The sequence below is a fragment of the Cetorhinus maximus genome, chromosome 2, assembly GCF_964194155.1.
Source record: "Cetorhinus maximus chromosome 2, sCetMax3.hap1.1, whole genome shotgun sequence".
In the NCBI taxonomy this organism is placed as follows: Eukaryota; Metazoa; Chordata; class Chondrichthyes; order Lamniformes; family Cetorhinidae; genus Cetorhinus; species Cetorhinus maximus.
The window spans coordinates 107,646,755-107,659,630 of NC_135880.1; the positions used below are offsets into that span (position 1 = coordinate 107,646,755).

The window sequence follows — 12,876 nt, forward strand, 5'->3', positions numbered from 1 at the left end:
ATCAGGAAATGATGTCCCGAATACTTGTAATGATTTTATAGCAGAATAAACGTTTATTAAAAGAAAATAGAGAGAAAAAAAAACACAATTACACTTAAACATAAGAATGGCTTCACACAGTAAACATTACTTTAAAACAGTTCCATAAGACCTTAACTTAACTACCCTCAGAGCTAACCTTCTCCTTTTCTATTCAGCAACTATCCTTATAGATTTCAAAATCCATGGAATTCCAGTAATTTTTACTACACAGTTCCTTTTTTACAGTGGGGGGAGTCCTCTGAGGCTGATGGCAACTGGTCTTCAGGTCTGGCCTTGTTCACACTGTCTTCTTGGAGTTCTGCCCAGCTACCCTGCTGTCTTCTGGGAGATCTGACCAGCTACCCCAACCTAGGCATCAGTGCCCCTTAAATGCATTCCTTCCCTTTGATCTCTCTCTTGACTCAACCAGTCTCTGTAGAAATGCTTTCTTCCCAGAATTGATTAAACTCATTTCATTACCCTAGCTCTTAAACTTGTAAAAACAAACTTACCCTATCTTTACCTTATTTACACCTTTTACAACTTGTATATATCCCCCTTTGAACTAAAACAACTCCATTCAAAAACACTCCTGGTATTGTTTTATGTGAAACTCTGATTAAAGTTCCTCTCGGTTCATTAACATTTCAAAACCGCTTCTTACTGTTGGCTTTAGACTCTTGCAGTCATTCTGGCTCTTAATCCAATTGCCATATTTACAACCCCAACAGCCTATCTTCCAGTACATAAGAAATACGACAGGGTTATTAACAGAGAAAAAAAATTACAATTTCTTGTTTTCTTGACAATGTATTTTAGTCCTACCACAACTCCAAGAGACTTTGGCTCAATTAGAAACTTCTTCTAATAAGGTGAACTGGTGCAATTTAACAAAGTTTCATCAAAGTTCCAACTTATTTTAAGAAGTCCATCCTAAATTAGATAGTTAGAAATCAAGTGTTTTATTAAAACAGAAAATCTTATTAATAGTCTAATCAGTATAATCCCAGGAAAAAGTGCTTTGTACTTTTGGTTGTGTCTTTTCAGCTAGCCAAACTGCAAATAAATTCTCACCATATTCTTTGAGTTTTTTAACAGATTAGTAATAAAAAATGAAAGGATTGAAAATTGCCACCATGTTGCTTTGAGTTATACTTTTTTATATATCATACAACATTTTATAGCTGTAGAAATGAGACTCGGGAAAGGGTAATTCATCTGTATGTATTTTGTACAATTTCTTCATCACTGTTTATCCACTGACTAAACATTGAACAAGTTGGTTGGAAGGATAAGAGTAATAATTCATGCATTTGATGTTTGTTTTGTCTACATGCAAAAAACATTTTTAATACAAAGCAATTTGATGTTGGCAACAGTAAATATTATTTTGAATTGGAATCTTAACTCCATAGTTTCTTCTCACAGATAACATGGCTAGAAGGGCATTCTTTGGCCCAGACAGTCTTCACCTGTCTTTATGTTCATAATCCAGACTTAATTGAGGATTCTGCTATGAAAGCTTTTGCTCTGGGCATCCTAAAGATCTGTGACATTGCCAGAGAAAAAGTTAATAAAGCAGCTGTGTTTGAAGAGGTAAGTGCAGAAGAGATATCAAGGATAGATCTTTAACATAGATTGTTGAACAAAGGTTGCTATAGATTTGGGCCAGTTTATGAAATTTGTTTATGCTCAAAGCATAAGATGCAAAAAAGTAAGTTTACTTTCACAAAAGCAAAATATTGCAGATGCTGGAAATTTGAAATCAAGACAGAAAATGCAAGATGTGCTCAGCAGGTCTGGTGGCATCTTGTGGAGAGAGAAAGGAAGTTAACTTTTCAGGTTGATGACCTTTCATCAGAACTAGGAACAGTTAGAGATGCAATAGGTTTTAAGCAAGTGAAAGGGGGGAGGGTAATTGCCTCCAGCTCCAGTTTATTCCTTACAGTTGAAATTTCACACTTCATGTTTTGGATCCACTTACGATTACAGATAATGTCCAAGATATTCAGCATTTTTCAAACAGCTATTCTCGCCACATTCCCAAGGTCCGCACAGTGCCATGTGCTGAAACATGCATGCTCTTGACCTCTGTCTTCAACAGAACCTCCACCAGCTTCCTTATTGATTGTATTCTCCTCTGCATTTCTGCCACCTCTAGCATGATGCCACCGCCAAGCACATCTTCCTCTCTACTCCCCTTTCAGCATTGAAGGAATTGTTCCCTCTGTAACACCCTGGTCCACTCCTCAATCACCCGTAACAGCCCTCCCCTTCCCATGGCACCTTTCCATGCAGGAGATGCAACATCTTCCCATTTACCTCCTCCCTACTCACCCTCCAAGGTTCTAACCACTCCTTCCAGGTGGACCAGTGATTTACTTGTACTTCTTTCAATTTAGAAAACTGCATTGCTGCTCACAATACGGTTGCCTCAAGATGAGGGAGACCAAATGCAGATTTGGGCAACTTTTTTGCAGGTTACCTCCGTTCAGTCTGCAAGTGCGACCTCAAGATCCCAGAGGCCTGACACTTTAATTCGCCACCTTGCTCCAGCTCTGACCCCTCTGTCCGCAGCCTCCTTCCGATGAATCTCACTGTAAGCTTGAGGAACAACACCTCATCTTTCAATTAGGCACTTTACAGCCTTCCAGACTCAACACTGAGTTCAACAATTCTAGATTATAATTTCTGCCTCCATTTTGTTTCCCTTTTTTTCCTTGTTTGGGTTTTTCCCCCTTGTTTTTGCTTTCTGACAACAACTGTTCATAATTCACACCTCATCTAGATAATTTTGTTTCTTTACTTGTTCCATTACCACTCCATTTGGCCTGGTACCACCGACTTTTTGCGTTTAATCTCTCCGGCCTTCCATCCTATCACAGATCTTCCCTTTTTTTTGGTTCTTGCCTTTACTTTGCCCTTTCACTTACCCCTTTCACTTACTTAAAATCTATTACATCGCTAACTTTTCCCAGTTCTGGTGAAAGGTTATCAGCCTGAAATGTTGGGATGGACTTAGCCCTATTGTCATGGCAGCCACCAGTGGGCGCGGAAGTCATCTGTGATCTGGCACGGGTCCATGGCAGTCAGTTGAACCCAATTACATGGCGGCAAGCTCATGTGTGCAGAGGACGCGGGCTTACCACTGGATCACATGGCAGGTGGGGGTGGCTCTGTGTGAGAAGCCCACATCACCTGATAGCCATGCAGGAGCTGGTGCCTAATTTAAAGGGCAGCCAGCCTTGTGTTAGAGTATGAAACCGTCTTGCAGGCTTTATAAGAAAGCTGTGCAGTTTAAATCTCCAGCATCTGAATTTCTGTTGTTCCAGCACAAAAAGATGTCCCAAAGTCCAGGAAGAAGATTCCTCCACCATCACACAAGCTCATTCGGTGACACCAATGACGGTTCAACTGAGGTCTGAGATGTCACTGTTCAGCCAGCGCATCCCCACCAGTGCCTGAGGATGAAGGAGGATGGGGTGGAAGTTGCCACTACCTCTCTTTCCTTGCAGGCAATCTCTTAAGTGTCCTTCCCTTAAAGACAGAGTTGTGATGCCACTGTAAGGGATAGCCCCCCTGCACCTCAGTTGTGCGCTGCCTCTTTAAATTCCGGACCCAGTACTTCTAGATTCTGAATTTACTGCCTGAGGCTACAACCCCCAATAGTGTCAGTTTAGCAAGTGTTTACACAGAAAACGTCTCCAAGATCAATCCCATGCCCTGTGACTCAGTCTCCTGGAAGTCCTAAGGATTCTCATGGTGAGTCGAAGAAGCCACATAAGCCACCAACTTTCACTGGGCGGATTACTGAAGGCACAAGTGACACATGAGTTTCACTAAATCAGGGTGGCAGGATTAAAAAACATCGAATTGCATTTCAAATATATGCAAGTGGGCAGTCAAGCATATCGGTAAGCTTCTTGCCACTGTTGGGTGAGTTCCCTGTTTTGTAACCTTCCCACTGCTGACTTAATCACTACAGTTTTCCTGCTGCTGGGATCTCGCGCGCAGCCTCCTGCACAATTCTCCGTGCCCACCCACCATTTTGCCCGCTTCAGCAGACTTCATGAAATTCAGCCCATTAACTCTGTTTCTAACTCAACAGATATTGTCTGACCTGCTAAGCATTTCTAGCATTTTCTGTTTCTACTTTTCACTTTTTAAAATCCTAAAATGAATGGAAATAACTCTAAAGATGTGATATATAAAATGTTGGATTCTCAAACAGGAGATCAAAACAGCATTGACAGAATTTTTGTAAGGGGTGAATTTGCCTGTCAGAGCTTTGTCATTTATTGAAGGGATGCTTTACTCTTACACCTTTGAATCTCTCTGAAATTTCTCTTTGAATTGACCAAGTTAGGTTGTACATGCTAAATCAGAAGTATTCTGTGGCAAGTTTCTTGATCACGAAATTTCAGTCTATACTGATTTCTTTTTAAAGATGGTGAAACTTGTAATTGTGCCGATTGTCTACTATATCCAACTCACAGGGTACGGTAAAGGTGAGGCGCTCTGTTCCTAATGGTGGAATTAAACAATAGGATAAGCTAGATGAACTGAAGTTTCTGTGTTTCTGCCTTATGGGGTTTATGTTGTTTTTATCCATTACAACAACTGCCTCTGTAAAATAAAGATAGATATCTGCACTTAACCTACCTTGTTAATTTGAACACTGAGCCAGAAGCGTGGCACTAAGTATTCATATGTCAGTTGTCTCCCTCTCTTGATCTCTACCTCTCACTTTTCTTTTCCTTTCTATCCTTTTTTATTTCTCTCTCAATCCTTAATTCCTCTCTCTCCCTCCCGTGTTCATTTTCCACTCTGCCCTCTATGTCCTTTCTCTCCCCCTCTCTCAACTTTTTTTTCTCCCTCGCCTTCCCTCTCATTTCTTTTACTGCCACACACCCTGGTCTTGTGTTCTTCTGTTTCTGTCTGTCACATTTTTTTTCTGTGTACCATTTCTTTATCCTTTCTTGTTTCTCAACATGACCAAATGGCCAGGCAGAGAAGGATAAAACTGGAGCCTAATCTTGACATACTTAAGCTTTTACAGAGATAACCGAACCCAATACCCACAGTGAGCACAGATCACAGCGTATAAGTCATGTTTAAGGCCACCCCATTTTATCAGTGCCAAAAATCATGCTTTTGCATATACTTGGCGCGTTCCCCTTTTCAGCTGCAAATTGCTATACTCACATTAGTAGTCAGCCTCAATTTTTCAGCCCAGAATTGCTTGTTTTACTTAATATTGTAAAGCAGCACATGGGATCAAGCGGTGATACAGGCTGTGTTGCAAAGAAGATGCACGGGATTTTAAGATAATAACGTAGAACAGACCATACATGGCATGGCAAGTGACGAACAGAAATAGGTCCTCCAGCAAAACGAATGAAGTACGAAGCTGCTTTCAAGCTAAAAGTCATAACATTTGTTAATTTGTCAAATAACTATGCAGCGATGGAATTCGGTATTGGTGAAAAACTAGTGAGAAGATGGAAGAAAAAGGAATCCGTTCTGAAGAAGATGTCCAAGATAAAATGCCATCTAGGACTAGTCACTTGTCTGACCTTGAGAAATATGTATCAGAATGGGCCCTGCAAAATCGTCAGAATGGTTACATAGTCAGCAGAAATGCAATGCGTATATATGCACTTAAGTGGGCCAAATTAAACCCTGAATGCAGCAAATATTTCAGACCAACAGCTAGTTAGTCTAGCCACTTTATGGAATGGATCAGTCTAGTGTTGCAGCAGAAGACCAAGATTGCTCATAGACTACCAAAATACCTCAATTCCAAAATGACCAGTTTCCAGTGATTCATCATCAGGCAACAGCAGAAACATGAGTACCTATTAAGCCACATTGGCAACACAGATGAAATGCCCTTGAATTTTGATATGCTCACCAGCCAAACCATGCAGTGGAAAGGTTCAAAAACAGTTCTAGTGAAAACGACAGGTCATGAGCAGACAAGATGCATGGTGGTAGCCTGCATAATCAACGGTTATAAATTAATGGTTATGGTAATTTTCAAACATAAAACTATGCCAAACATCAAATTCCCTGCAGGAGGTTTTGTGCATGTCCTTGACAACGGTTGGATGGAATGAAGTTGTGGATCGGCAGTATGTGGAATAGGCGTCCCAGTGGCCTAAGTAAAGAATGCAGAATATTTGTGTGGGACATGTTCAGATCCCATATAACCAATGAGATTAAGAGGTACCTGCAAAGAAACAACACCCACATTGTGATCGGAAGGTCTAACATCCATAGTTCAGCCTTTGGGTGCATGCCTCAACAAGTTATTCAAGGATCATGTTCACGCCAAATGGAATAAGTGGATGGTTGGAGAAAAAACCTTCACAGAGTGGAAATATGCGTGCTGCCCCGCTTAATGTTTTGTGTGGTTTTGTTATCAAATCATGGGGTGCTGTTCGTGCACCAGTGTCATCAGATTGTTCAAAAAATGCAGAATATCCAATTCAATGAATGGAGAGGAAGATGATTTGTTGTGAAGGAATGATTCTGAAAGCGAAAACTCCGCATCTGATCCAGAGTAGGATCTTTACAATGATGCCATAGCCAAAGTGACACAGAATGAATTCAATGAACTCTATGCAGGATACCAAAGATGATGATTTTAAAATGTTTTGTTTGTACTTAAAGGTATCTTTGGACAACTAATTAATTCAATAAACCGTGCCACATTAATTTAAAAGGAATTGTTGATATTATGTTTTCGTCACATTTCAAAATGGGGACATAGGACTTAGGAGCAGGAGTCAGCCTTTTGGCCCTTTGAGCCTCCTCCACCATTCAATAAAATCATGGCTGCTGTGGTTGCAGTCTCAGCTCCACTTTCTTATCTGCCCCCCATAACCTTTGACTCCCTTGTCTATCAAAAATCTATCTAACTCAGCCTTGAATAAATTTAAAGACACAGCCTCTGCTACTTTCTGAGGAAGAGAATTCCATACTCTAATGACCCTCAGAGGAAAAAAGTTCTCCTCACCTCTGTTTTAAAAGGGAGACCTCTTATTCTTAAACTATGTCCCCTAGTTTTAGTCTCCCCAACAAGTGATATCCACCCTATCAAGTCTCCTCAAGATCTTTTATGTTTCAGTAAGATCACCTCTCATTCTTCTAAACTCCAATGGATATAGGCCCAACCTGTTCAACCTTGCTTCATAAAATAAGCTCTTCATCCCAAGAATGAGTTGAGTGAACCTTCTCTGAACTGCTACTAAAGCAGTTATATCTTTTCAAATAAAGAGGCCAAAACTACACAGTAGTCCAAGTGTGGTCTCACTGCCCACTCACTCAACCTGCCTATATCCCTTTGCAGACTCTACCTCCTCTTGACAACTTACTTTCCTACCTATCTTGATGTCATTAGCAAATTTAGCTATCGCACATTTGGTCCCTTCATCCAAGATATTAATATAGATTGTAAAAAGTTTAGGACCCAACAGTGATCCAACACAGCTTGCCAATCTGAAAAAGACCTATTTATCGCTACTTTCTTGCTTCCTGTTAGCTAATCAATCTTTTATCAATGCTAATATGTTACCCTCCCCCCCCCACCACTACCATGTGCTCTTATATTGTGTAGTAACCTTTTGATGTGGCACCTTATCAAATGCCTTTTGGAAATCCAAGTACCCCAAATCTACAGATTCCCCTATATCCCCTTGAATGTTACTTTATCAAAAAACTCTAATAGATTAGTTAGTGCTACCACACACACCCACGCTAGCAGTTCACATTTTATACTGGGCATATAAATCAACCTCCATTTTCGAAGGATTTTTGGAGTCTTTACAGGTTGACTTATGTATCGCGAGCTACGATACTCCTTTTTTTATTTCGAGCAACACGAGTGAATTCCTAGTTAATGCCCATCACCTTCGAACAATGAAACACAATTAGTATACAATTAGCACCCAGTGCTCTGCACAATTGTCCTCCTGCCTCTTTTTAAAAATAGCTGAGTTCTGTTGAAATCTTAATTCATCAGTGCTACTGTTGCATTAGAATTGAGCCCTACAAAAATTATCAGCAAAATTTTGCTTTTTATTTGCATCCTAGCGTTAATTACCATCTCTGATGTTGTTTTGTTGATTTAGAGAAAGGAACTTCGGTATTCCAGCAAGATATAATTTTACTTATTTCTATTTTCAGGAGGATTTCCAATCAATGACTTATGGCTTCAAAATGGCCAATAATGTCACAGATCTGAGAGTTACAGGTAAGCATAATTTCTGTTATATAAAACAGCATTATTCATTAAGAAATAAAATACTGCAGATGCTAGAAACTGAAATAAAAACAAAGTGTTCGAACTACTCAGCAGGTTTGGCAGCATCTGTGTAGAGAGAAACAGTTAACATTTCGAGTTGAATAGGACTGTTCTTCAGAACTGAAGGAAGGTAGAAATGTGATGGGTTTTATACTATTGAAAGCAGGGGGAGGGGGAGGAAGGCTAAGTTTCCCAGTTCTGATCAAGAGCAGGAAACGGCACCGCTAGAGTCATCAATGTACTGGAAAAAGAGTTGGCAGGGAGGAGGCTTGAGTTGAACTGGAACAAGGAATTTTTCATATACTCCACAAAAAGACAGTCATAACTAGGAATCATGCGGGTACCCATAACAGCTTGCTTTATTTGGAGGAAGTCAGACAAGTTAAAGAAAAAGTTGTTCAATGAGAGAACAAATTCAGCAAGGTGGAGGTAGGTGGTGGTGGATGGGGACTGATTGTGCCTCTGTTCAAGGAAGAAGCGGAGAAGCCTCAGACCATCCTCGTTGGGGGGGGAGGTGGAGAGAGATTCGATGTCTATGGTGAAGAGGAGGTGGTTGGAGAATACCGTAGGGTGTCAGAAGAGTTATGGATGTGGATGGGAAGAGACTAGACATAGGGAGAAAAATAGAGTCAAGATAGGAAGAAATAAGTTCAGTGGGGCAAGAACAGGCTGAAACGATGGGTCTGCCAGGACAGGTCTGAGTGCTCTGGTAACGGCAGCAATGGATATTCTCCCATCCACAATCTCTCATCCTTCCTGTCTTCAGTATTCAGCCTTTCCAACTATATAAGACACACAGTAACATAGCCTTTTCTCTATTGTCAGAGACCTGCTTCAACACCAGGATCTATTCAAAACTGCCAAACACAAAACTTCCATTCGGAGAGAGCCTTGCTTGTTTTCTCTTTGCATAAATTCTCAGTCTTCTGAACTGCCAAACAACAAAAAGCAGGCTAAATCCTAACCCCACTGCATTTAGCTTTCTATTTACACTTTGGGGAGAATTTTCCCCGTTATGGGGGCTGAGCGGGCGCGGGCGGACGCCCAGCCGATTGCCGTCCGCGATCGGCAGCACACTACCATTTTACATGGGCAGGCCGTGAAAGGGCGCAGAAATCTCCCTGAGGCACAGAGCTGCCTCAGGGAGTTTAATTACGTTTTTAAAAGTTTAAAGAAAGAGAAAAAAAAATTTCAGACATGTCCCTTCATGTGATGGTGTCACATGAGCTGGGACGTGTCAATAAATTTGAATAAAGAAATTTATTTGAATTATAAATCCTTCATGAAACCTCATCCCGCCCGTGGATGAGGCTTCATGATAAATGCGAAGGCTGCCTGGGCCCTTTGCCTTGCCGCCAACCTTAAGGTTGGATGGGCAGCTCCGTTAATTATTTTAATTCATTTTTAAATGGCCTTAATAGCCCTTTGACAGTTCGGTGGGCATGCAGCCGACTCTGGTGCACACCCGCTGAACTGAAGATCTGAATGATGCGCGGTGACAGCTGTTGACCTTGTCCAACAGGTACGAGGTACTTGCTCCCTGTGTGGATGAGGAAGAAGGCTGTAGGGAGGATGAGCCAGCTGACCACGGCACTGTGGCACAGGAGGCCATTCAAGAGGGGGGAGCAAATAATTCTATAATTAGGGGAATTGATAGCTTCCTTTGTAAGCAGTATCGAGAGTCCCGCATGGTATGTTGCCTGCCCGGTGTCAAGGTGAGGGACATCTCTGACCGGCTTGAAAGGATATTGGAGAGGGAGGGGGAGGATCCAGTTGTTGTAGTCCACGTCGGGACAAATAACATAGATAAGACTAGGAAAGAGGACCTGTTTGGGGATTATCAGGAACTAGGAACTAAATTAAAGAACAGGTCTTCAAGGGTTATAATCTCCGGATTACTACTCGAGCCACGTGCAAATTGGCATAGGGACGCGAGAATAAGGGAAGTAAACACGTGGCTAAAGGAGTGGTGCGGGAAAGAGGGGTTCCATTTCGTGGGGCACTGGCATCAGTATTGGAACAGGAGGGATCTGTACCGTTGGGACGGTCTCTACCTGAACCGATCTGGGACCAATGTTCTAGCGAAAAGGGTAAATAGGGTGGTCAATAGGACTTTAAACTAGAAAGTGGGGGGGAGGGAAGGGTAAAACTCCAAGAAGTATGACTAATGGGAAACAAAGCAGCAGGTTAGCGTGTGGGGGGGTGGATTCAACTTCAATGAAAATTATGAAAAAACTGAAAAGAAAGGAGAGCCCAGGAGAGGCTAATAAAGACCCAGAACACAAAATAAGACAGAGTGGAAAGGGCTAGGAATCTAACTTCAAGCACATCAGATAAAGGGACGACAATGAGAAAGGGGACGGGAAATACAGGACTGAAGGTGTTGTATCTGAATACACGCAGTATACGAAATAAGGTAAATGAACTTGTGACGCAAGTTGAAATTGGCAGGTATGATGTGGTGGGCATTACGGAGACATGGCTGCAAGGGGATCAGGACTGGGAGTTAAATATCCAAGGATATACATCCTATCGAAAAGATAGGCAGGTTGGCAGAGGGGGTGGGGTTGCTTTGTTAGTAAGAAATGAAATTAAATTGATAGCAATAAATGATGTAGGGTCAGATAATGTAGAATCTGTGTGGGTAGACTTGAGGAACCGCAAAGGTAAAAAAACCATAATGGGAGTTATGTACAGGCCTCCGAACAGTAGTCAGGATGTGGGGCACAAGATACACCAGGAGATAGAAAAGGCGTGTAAAAAAGGCAAGGTTACAGTGATCATGGGGGATTTCAATATGCAGATAGACTGGGAAAATCAGGTTGGTAGTGGATCCCAAGAAAAGGAATTTGTGGAATGTCTACGAGATGGCTTTTTGGAGCAGCTTGTGGTGGAGCCCACTAAGGAACAGGCAATTCTAGATTTAGTGTATGTGTAATGAGGCAGATTTGATAAGGGAGCTTAAGGTGAAGGAACCCTTAGGAGGAAGTGACCATAATATGATAGAATTTACCTTGCAATTTGAGAGGAAAAAGCTGGAATCAGATGTAACGGTATTACAGTTGAATAAAGGCAACTACAGAGGCATGAGGGAGGAGCTGGCCAGAATTGACAGGGAGATGAGCCTAGCAGGAAAGACAGTGGAACAGCAATGGCAGGAGTTTCTGGGAGTAATTTGGGAGACACAGCAAATATTCATCCCTAGGAAGAAGAAGCATTCTAAAGGGAGGACAAGGCAACCATGGCTGACAAGGGAAGTCAGGGACAGCATAAAAGCTAAAGAGAAAGCATACAATGCGGCGAAGAGCAGTGGGAAACCAGGGGATTGGGAAGCCTACAAAGACCAACAGAGGACAACTAAAGAAGAAATAAGGAGGGAGAAGATTAAATATGAGGGTAAACTAGCCAGTAATATAAAAGAAGATTGCAAGAGTTTTTTTAGATATATAAAGAGTAAGAGAGAGGCAAAAGTGGAGATTGGGCCGCTGGAAAATGACGCTGGAGAAGTAGTAGTGGGGAACAAAGAAATGGCGGAGGAACTGAATAGGTACTTTGCGTCAGTCTTCACAGTGGAAAACACGAGTGACATCCCCAAAGTTCAAGAGAGTCGGGGGGCAGAGGTGAGTATGGTGGCCATTACCAAGGAGAACGTGCTAGGAAAACTGAAAGGTCTGAAGGTGGATAAATCACCTGGACCAGATGGATTGCAACCCAGAGTTCTGAAGGAGATAGCTGAAGAGATAGTGGAGGCGTTAATGGTGATCTTTCAGGAATCACTGGAGTCAGGGAGGGTCCCAGAGGACTGGAAAATCGCTAATGTAACCCCCCTGTTTAAGAAGGGAGTGAGGCAAAAGATGGGAAATTACAGGCCGATTAGCCTGACCTCGATCGTTGGTAAGATTTTAGAGTCCATTATTAAGGATAAGATTTCAGAATACTTGGAAGTGCATGGTAAAATCGGGCAAAGTCAGCATGGTTTCATCAAGGGGAGGTCATGCCTGACAAATCTGTTAGAATTCTTTGAGGAGGTAACAAGTAGGTTAGACAAAGGAGAGCCAATGGATGTTATCTACTTGGACTTCCAGAAAGCCTTTGACAAGGTGCCGCACAGGAGGCTGCTCAGTAAGATAAGAGCCCATGGTGTTAGAGGCAAGGTACTAGCATGGATAGAAGATTGGCTGTCTGGCAGGAGGCAGAGAGTGGGGATAAGGGGGTCCTTCTCAGGATGGCGGCCGGTGACTAGTGGAGTTCCGCAGGGGTCAGTGTTAGGACCACAACTTTTCACTTTATACATTAATGATCTAGATGAAGGAACTGAGGGCATCCTGGCTAAGTTTGCAGATGATACAAAGATAGGTGGAGGGACAGGTAAGATTGAGGAGACAGGGAGGCTGCAGAAGGATTTGGACAGGTTAGGAAAATGGGCAAAGAAGTAGCAGATGGAATACAACGTGGGGAAGTGTGAGGTCATGCACTTTGGTAGGAAGAATACAGGCATAGACTATTTTCTAAATGGGGAGAGAATTCAGAAATCTGGAGTGCAAAGG

General features: G+C 42.1%; 1 protein-coding gene across 1 annotated transcript in view; it reads left to right on the forward strand.

The window, feature by feature from the left end:
- The window catches only part of naa35 (N-alpha-acetyltransferase 35, NatC auxiliary subunit), an 89,826-nt gene that overhangs the window by 19,673 nt on the left and 57,277 nt on the right, over positions 1-12,876 (forward strand). Inside the window, exons 6-7 of the mRNA XM_078568089.1 lie at positions 1,450-1,617; positions 8,212-8,278. Coding sequence (XP_078424215.1) covers positions 1,450-1,617; positions 8,212-8,278 — 235 coding nt within the window. The remainder of the gene's footprint in view (positions 1-1,449; positions 1,618-8,211; positions 8,279-12,876) is intronic.